Source organism: Palaemon carinicauda, chromosome 26, assembly GCF_036898095.1.
Source record: "Palaemon carinicauda isolate YSFRI2023 chromosome 26, ASM3689809v2, whole genome shotgun sequence".
In the NCBI taxonomy this organism is placed as follows: Eukaryota; Metazoa; Arthropoda; class Malacostraca; order Decapoda; family Palaemonidae; genus Palaemon; species Palaemon carinicauda.
In genome coordinates this window covers 60,115,801-60,124,181 of record NC_090750.1, presented here as the reverse complement: position 1 = coordinate 60,124,181, position 8,381 = coordinate 60,115,801, and the positions used below count along the sequence as shown (strand labels likewise).

General features: G+C 42.1%; 1 protein-coding gene across 1 annotated transcript in view; it reads right to left on the bottom strand.

Annotated features, from left to right (window-relative positions):
* Positions 1-2,976: 2,976 nt before the first annotated feature.
* Positions 2,977-8,381, bottom strand: part of LOC137619534 (nuclear receptor-binding factor 2-like) — a 56,334-nt gene continuing 50,929 nt past the window's right edge. The window contains exon 5 of the mRNA XM_068349622.1: positions 2,977-3,388. Coding sequence (XP_068205723.1) covers positions 3,194-3,388 — 195 coding nt within the window. The 3' untranslated portion in view covers positions 2,977-3,193. The remainder of the gene's footprint in view (positions 3,389-8,381) is intronic.

Below are 8,381 nucleotides of genomic sequence, written 5' to 3'. Positions count from 1 at the left end.
TTTGAAAAAAAACTGACCTAATCGTTTAATACAATCTCATAACTTAGAATACCTCTTCCTTTGCCAACAAAAATATAAATAAAAACCTTTGAAAATGAATGGTCTCGAATCAGCAAGGAAAGTAAATACAGAACACGAGGCAGACCAATATATGTCCCCTTTCTCTTTGGCTCAGATTATGTGCCCTTGTATATTTAAGAGCAAGAAAATGGGGCTTTAAAAATAATACAGTAAAGCCCAGTTGGGTGCTCATGCAAAATATTTATATTTACCTTGTCTATAATTCAGAAACTTTGAATGCTTTAAAAACATTTATGCAAGGAAGAATAGTTAACAGATACTAAGAACAATACCTGCCCGTGCTTCAATTATAAAAATAAATAATTTGGTTCAAGTTAAAATTAAATTTCATCTAAAGGCTCAAACCTCTGCAGTAGCACTCCCTGGATGGAAAAAACATAAAAGTCTAACTATTTCAAGATTATCAAAGGCCTGACCCAATGAAGGAATGATAATCCACATTTATTTCTAATGGTACCCCCTGGGGAACCCTTGTTCATTAAGTGTGATCTTGAAATTCTGTTTCATAGTATTCCAAAATAGGCAAATGCAATGATGCCTTGGAAATGAAGATGAAAGTTCCAAGGGCATAGACAACTCTGAAAAAGCATAGCATGGATATTGAATGATGCTAGCCTATACAAAAGGTATTGGATAAAAAGTGTCGTACAGTAAGATGCGAGACGGAGATCTGCTATAACGGTTCAAAAGGAGCTTCAGTGATAAAGCTTTTCAAAATCACAGGAAGATCACACTTGGGAGTTTCTACAATTTCCTTAGAAACTTCCTTTTGAAGTGTTAGCACTGACATTTCAGCTCTAAAGAAAAATCTTTCATGCCTCAGGCTTTGAAAACTTGGGACAAAACCAATAAGCAGCTGTATATTGCAAACACTGACAGGTACTTATGAAGCCATTGGAACAAGGAAATCTGGTATCTTTGGATTGGAGACATTGTCTAGATTAATGACCCTACGACAGCATCAATCACAGACATGATGTTCCACTGTCGATACTGTAACTGTAAGGTGGAATACCTAGATGTGCATAGATTGCTCCACAACCTCTTCCAAAAATCTAAAGCGTCTAAGATGCTGCTTGATCAACCTACTGACAGGAACATCAGATCTGTGTACCATTCCTGATTGGGCCAGGAATTTAGATACAGCTAATTAAATCAGGAGTTTTGATAAAGGAAAAACTTATTTTTGTGGGTATTGTGTGGTCTTCAAGGACTTTCCTATGAAAGACTAGAACAGGGAATCCAATACAACATGATTACCAAAGAAATATTCTCTCCCCTGCTTTAGGGCTGGTATATCAACATGCAAAGCACAGATTCAGTGTGCCTATGGGATACCTCGGAAGTTCAGGCTCACTGGAAATAGCCACAGCACTTCAGATGGCCTGCACAGCGTCCCAAAAAGGGACCATCATTCCCGTCCTCGCAAACATACCTACGTTACAACAAAGCATCAACCACCATCTACAAGTAGTCGTCGAAGTACACTGTATATTTGTGTGATCAATCACTTTAAGAACATTCAAGTACTGTACCCGTATTCAGGCTTCTTTTAAACTCAAAACTTTGTAAAGAGCCAACACTAGAATGGCAAAGTACAAAAGCCTCTGCTTTATTACAGGATTTCCTGAGGACATGCAAAACCCAGATGGCTTGGCTGAACAATAAACTGAGGGGGGGTTCGGTTCTTGTGATTTGTGGTGAACGGATACATCACCATACTCGTCTACAGATGTCACAATACCTTGCTGGCAGCCAGGATGAGTAACCAAGACAAAGCACTCAATGTTGCATAAAAAATAAACATTAATACTCCAACAGAGAAACAACACTAGTTTTGACGCAAAGTTCATGTCAATCATTAAAAACACTTTGTGCACCACAAGAGATATATGGAAAGTGTGAAAATTATACACAAATAAGAATCAACAAATTAAAAATGCCAAAAAAAAAGAGGGACTAACTAAAGTTAGGAAGAATAACGAAGAAGGGAAAATGCTAATGAGAAAAGATGGACGACAATACTTAACAAAACACATCAACACTGGAGACGCAGAGTTGAAAAAATTAGGCATGCAATATCTGAGAGAGTTTGATGTCGTCTTATGATTCTGCCTCATGCAAGCACTGTATACAGTATTAACACATCGTTAACTTTGTAAAGAGTTTTTGTTTAAACATTTTGCTGAATAAAATAATAAAGGCATTCTAAGTTACGAGTTTGTGATCAAACAACTGAGGATTGAAAGATGAATTCCTACAATTTCCATTCTTAGTATATATTATACATATCTTGAAGCTTTGCAGATTCAAAGCATACTAAATTTGTAACTTTTGCTACCCAAGAGCCCCCAACATTGAAACACACACACTCACTATTAACATAAGAGTCATCACAATCAAACACTTCATTGCCTTGTTTTACTAAACGTTACCTATCATCCAAAATGTTGACTTCACCTATTTACTTAATTTTCTTTATACAGTAAATTTTCTCGATAGCCATATTGCATGCCCTATTAAGACGTAAAATATCCGAAATGCCAAACGACCGAGTAAAGCCCACCTAAAATCTCTTATGTACTTCTATTTACATGGATCTAACTAGAGCATATTAAGAACCTTCAATACCAGTAAACACAGTAAAGAAGTGTGCCTAAACTTGATCCTTTTACTAATCACGGGTCACTTATTTTTATGTAAAGGCAATGGCAGTGTTATCACATAGATTAGATATGCAAGTAATACTGTAACAATATCTTGCTATATCTAGACCCAGTTACAAATATTAACAGCTTTACACAGCAGTACAGTAGTTTACTAATCTAACTGCACAAATAATTAAAGATCGACTGTATTTGCAATGCACATTAGGATAGAAAAGATAAACATAAATCATTTGATATGCTTAATTATTGAAAATGTTTCATTCTGAGATATATTCATGTGTCTACCTGAATGACTGTGGCTATCCTGCTTCACACAGACCTAATACAAACACACCGAAAAGATAAGGAAGACAGAAGAAAACTATACTGAGTGATTCTCTATAAATTGATACCACCTGCCAACTCAAAAGATCAACAGTAAAGGTGTTTGTACTCTTGACTTCTCATTCTTTATCACAATTGTCCATGAAGTCTAAAGGGGGTAGCTCTAGAGGAGCCAGATCAGGGAAGCTTGGAGGGTCAGGAGAGAATTCACTCAGGGGCGAGAACACAAACGGCGAACAGCTGGAGTCGGCCATGGCCCTCATGCGGCGCTTTTCGCCCTCGTACTGCTCACACTTGCTCTGAAGTTCTCTTACCTGAAAATACATTAGGTATACAATAAGACTGTTTGAAACTCTTATGATTAAGGGCTGTGTAAGTGAGTTTCCTTGATTAAGGGCTTTCTGTGTCTGAGTTTCCTTGATTAAGGGCTGTCTGTGTCCAAGTTTCCTTGATTAAGGGCTGTCTGTGTCCAAGTTTCCTTGATTAAGGGCTGTCTGTATCTGAGTTTCCTTGATTAAGGGCTGTCTGTATTAGTGTTTCCTTGATTAAGGACTGTCTGTATTAGTGTTTCCTTGATTAAGAGCTGTCTGTGTCTGAGTTTCCTTGATTAAGGGCTGTCATTGTCCAAGTTTCCTTGATTAAGGGCTGTCTGTATCTGAGTTTCCTTGATTAAGGACTGTCTGTATTAGTGTTTCCTTGATTAAGGACTGTCTGTATTAGTGTTTCCTTGATTAAGGACTGTCTGTATTAGTGTTTCCTTGATTAAGGACTGTCTGTATTAGTGTTTCCTTGATTAAGGACTGTCTGTATTAGTGTTTCCTTGATTAAGAGCTGTCTGTGTCTGAGTTTCCTTGATTAAGGGCTATCTGTGTCTGAGCTTCCTTGATTAAGGGTAGTCTGTATTTGAGTTTCCATAATTAAGCTCTGTCTGAGTTTCCTTGATTAAGGACTGTATGTATTAGAGTTTCCTTGATTAAGGACTGTCTGTGCCCGAGTTTCCTTGATTAAGGGCCGTCTGTGTCTGAGTTTCCTTGATTAAGGACTGTCTGTATTAGTGTTTCCTTGATTAAGAGCTGTCTGTGTCTGAGTTTCCTTGATTAAGGGCTATATGTGTCTGAGCTTCCTTGATTAATGACTCTATATTAGTCTTTCCTTGATTAAGAGCTGTTTGTGTCCGAGTTTCCTTGATCAAGGGCCATCTGTGTCTGAGCTTCCTTGATTAAGGGTAGTCTGTATTTGAGTTTCCTTAATTAAGCTCTGTCTGTCTGAGTTTCCTTGATTAAGGACTGTATGTATTAGTGTTTCCTTGATTAAGGGCTGTCTGTGCCTGAGTTTCCTTGATTAAGGACTGTCTGTGTCTGAGCTTCCTTGATTAAGGACTCTATATTAGTCTTTCCTTGATTAAGAGCTGTTTGTGTCTGAGTTTCCTTGATCAAGGGCCATCTGTGTCTGAGCTTCCTTGATTAAGGGTAGTCAGTATTCGAGTTTCCTTAATTAAGCTCTGTCTGTCTGAGTTTCCTTGATTAAGGACTGTATGTATTAGAGTTTCCTTGATTAAGGGCTGTCTGTGCCTGAGTTTCCTTGATTAAGGACTGTCTGTGTCTGAGCTTCCTTGATTAAGGACTCTATATTAGTCTTTCCTTGATTAAGGGCTGTCTGTGCCTGAGTTTCCTTGATTAAGGGCTGTCTATGTCTGAGCTTCCTTGATTAAGGGTAGTCTGTATTAGAGTTTCCTTGATTAAGGGCTGTCTTGTGTCCGCATTTCCTTGATTAAGGGCTGTCTTGTGTCCGAGTTTCCTTGATTAAGGGCTGTCTTGTGTCCGAGTTTCCTTGATTAAGGGCTGTCTTATGTCTGAGTTTCCTTGATTAAGGGCTGTCTTATGTCTGAGTTTCCTTGATTAAGGGCTGTCTTATGTCTGAGTTTCCTTGATTAAGGGCTGTGTAAGTCTTAGTCTATGTTCTCCTTAGAGACCTTTCTCGTTGTCATGGTTAGGGTATTCCAACACTTAGATATAAGATATCAATAATAAAGGACAAAAATATTCAGTCAACTTGTGTGTTCAATTACACAATTTCAAAAGTGACACATTCAACTCTGAGACACTTTATCAACATTAAACAGTATAGAGACCTCGATAATTCCTCATAAATCACAGACACTTCTCTCCAATGAGAATTTTCAAGATTATCCTTCAACATTATCTTATTCAGTAAAATTTGACTCGATTTTCTGGCATGAATAAAATATTCGCAGTTTTATATATGAAGGTGAATCTAAGCATTATATAACCATAACAAAAAAAAAAAATACTTTACTGCATAGCCAAATTCTCAAAGTACAGTATGCCAATGCATAAAAAAAGCTAAATTTAATAATAAAATTTATTAACCCTTTTACCCCCAGGCTATTTGGAACTTTCCAACCCTTAACCCCCAGGGGTTATTTTTTTTTCAAGCACATTTTGCAGTATATTTTTTATTTAAATTGCTCTAACAACCTTAATTTTCGTCATAGAGAGGTCAGGTTGGTCTCATTCTCTTGGAAAATGCCTGAAGTTTCTCAAAAAATTATTAAAAATATGCAAAAAAAAATGTAAATATGACAAATTCGAAGATAATTTGTATTTTTCCTAACCATACAAACCTTAGCTATTTACAAAGGGTAACCTTTTAGCGCAGCTGAAATGGCGAGCCATTAGAATTTAACGAGGGTGTATTACCCCCGCGCTAGTTAGCGGGGGGGGGGGGGGGTAGGGGAGTGGTAGCTAGCTACCCCTCCTCCCCCTCACACACAGGTGAATGCTCACTTTCACTTAGAGGTAGGACTTGTCTTGGGGGACAGGGCTGGCGGGCAAATATGTGTAAATAGCTAAGGTTTGTATGGTTAGGAAAAATACAAATTATCTTCGAATTTGTCATTTGTTCCGTAACCGAAATACAAACCACGCTATTTACAAAGGGTGACTTACCCCTTAGGTAGGGTGGAAAGTCCCCAGCCATACTGGCTTTGGCTTTACCCGGGGACTCAGAATCCGAGTGAGTCGCACTCGAGAAAAGGAGTCCCTGCACCTCACAAGTTCCTTGCTCCGCAAGGAACCATGTGGCCTACGTAAGCTTGTGTGTGAAGGAAGAAGTGTGACCCATCCTAGGTAGTTGACCTGGAGTTCCAGAAGGAACTCTGGGTTAGGACGTTCCCAATACCACCTCGTCAGGGTATGGGGGACGCGACAGTATTGACTCAATACTCGGAACACAAGGAAGCATGGTTTACCTGCAGAGGTTCGAGGTCAGCTATGCAGAGACCAGGATGCTGCTTCCCCGTAGAGGGGATGATGAAGAAAGAAGTAAGGGCCAGAAATACTTCTTTCGTTCATGCAGACTAAAACCTGATAACAATGCCCTCAACCTTCTGCTACCTGTCCAAAAAGGAGCCTGAGGTTAGACCAGCTGTTGTGTAGCCACCACAGAGCGATAGAAAACGTATCGAGACTCCTGTGGGTCACGCCCTGCAGGAAGCGGGCTGCGAAGGTCATTAGACGCTTCCAGACTCCAGCTTGTAGCACCTGCGTCACAGAGTAGTATTACTCGAAGGCTAGGGACGTTGCGATGTATCCAACATCGTGCTGTAGGGCGACGTGACGGGGGAGGGTCTGGAGACAGGTCGAGATGAATGTCCTTGAGTCCGGGCTGAAGAGGTATACTGGTGACTCTCCCCCATGTCCTCCTTGTGCTCCCAAATCGGTTGCAACTGAGGACAAACTGCAGCTGTTCCCAGCGCTAACCTCTCGATTCCTTTACTGGCAAGAAAGAGAAGGTCTTGGGACATCAGATACAGAATGGAGACTCGAAATCTTGAATGAATCGGACCGAAGGGCCGGGACCCCAAGATTCTGAGTCTAGCCAACAACTCAGGAGCGAGCCTGAATGTTGCCTTCCCCTCTTCCTTAGAAAGGGGGGAGTCGTAAGAGACCAAGAAGATTGCTTACACACTGGCCGTGGCCAGAGTGAGCAGGAGACCCAAGGCGGAATACAATCCGAGGCCTGTCGTAAAGGGTCTTGAGAAGATCTCTTAAAGGACTAAAAGTCCGAGCCATGCTCCAAGTTGGATGTCTTCCTCTGACTAGGGCGGGGATGATCGTAGCTTCGCATGAGCGAGGATAGATCCAGCGGGCAGGAAAAAGTTATTCCTTTAAGCCTGAAGGTCAGGGAAAGGCTGAGCGACAGGCTTCATTGCCGAGAGCGGAAAGGAGTTTCCTCCCGCCGAAAGGCAATAAGACCGTTATTGCTGGAGAAGAGGCCTCAAGGGAAGAGGTATATCTCCCACGGCACCAACCACCTTAGACTCTTCACTTTTCCTGGGAGACCCCTGTGGATGACTATCGCAGATGACGCGACCTCCGTACCGCGACTGTAGCGGGTTGTCTCTTCTTGAGGAGGAGGCGTAGTGTCTCCAGGCATGAAGCCGAAGCGACGCCCCGGTTCGGGAGAGATGTCGCAGTGTGGTTGCTTGAGTAGTCTGCGCCGTGGGAGAAGCTCTCCCGGGAGTTCCGTCAGGGGAAGCAGAGGGTCCAGAAACCGTTCTACGCATAGTCCCAGTGGAGCTCTCCCATTGAAAGGTTGACAGACAACCTGGTCTTGTTGAGACCCATTGTCCACAGACAAAAAGGAGGGAAGACGCAGGCGTCGAAGTTGTCCCACCATCACCGGAATGCATCTTGCCAGAGTCTCGGGGTCTGAGACTGGGGGGAAGAATAGCGGAAGCTTGAGGTTCCAAGCTGTCGCGATCAGGTCCCCCAGACCAGTACTTGCTGGTTACCCAAGCTCAAAGACCCCCAGGTACACTCTCTCTACGAGGCTCTGCTCGGATAGTCTGAGAGAACATTCCCCTGCCTGGAATGAGAGAGCCGATGGTGGTATTGCGAGAATCTCAATCATCCCGGTATCTCTACTGCAAGATGTGAAGGTGTGAAAATGCGTCCCCTGCTGGTTAGAATACGCCAGAATCATGAAGTCGACGCGCACGGGGCGACTCGGCAGGAGGTGTAAGATCTGTAGAGGGGCCAGACTAAGGCCCCTAAGCCTTGCCTGAATGATGGAGAGGTATCCTTCAGGTCTTGACCATAGGCCTGGACCGGAACATGCCCCCCCCCCCCCTTTCCTTTGACGAGTCCGAGAACCGCATCAAGAATGTGGGGAAAGGACGAGAATATTCACTACCATCAAGAGGCTCCATAGGTCAACACCCATTGCAGGTCTAATAGTTCCGCTGGTCCCATAGGGGCCAGGAAGTCCGGTTAAACATTGCCT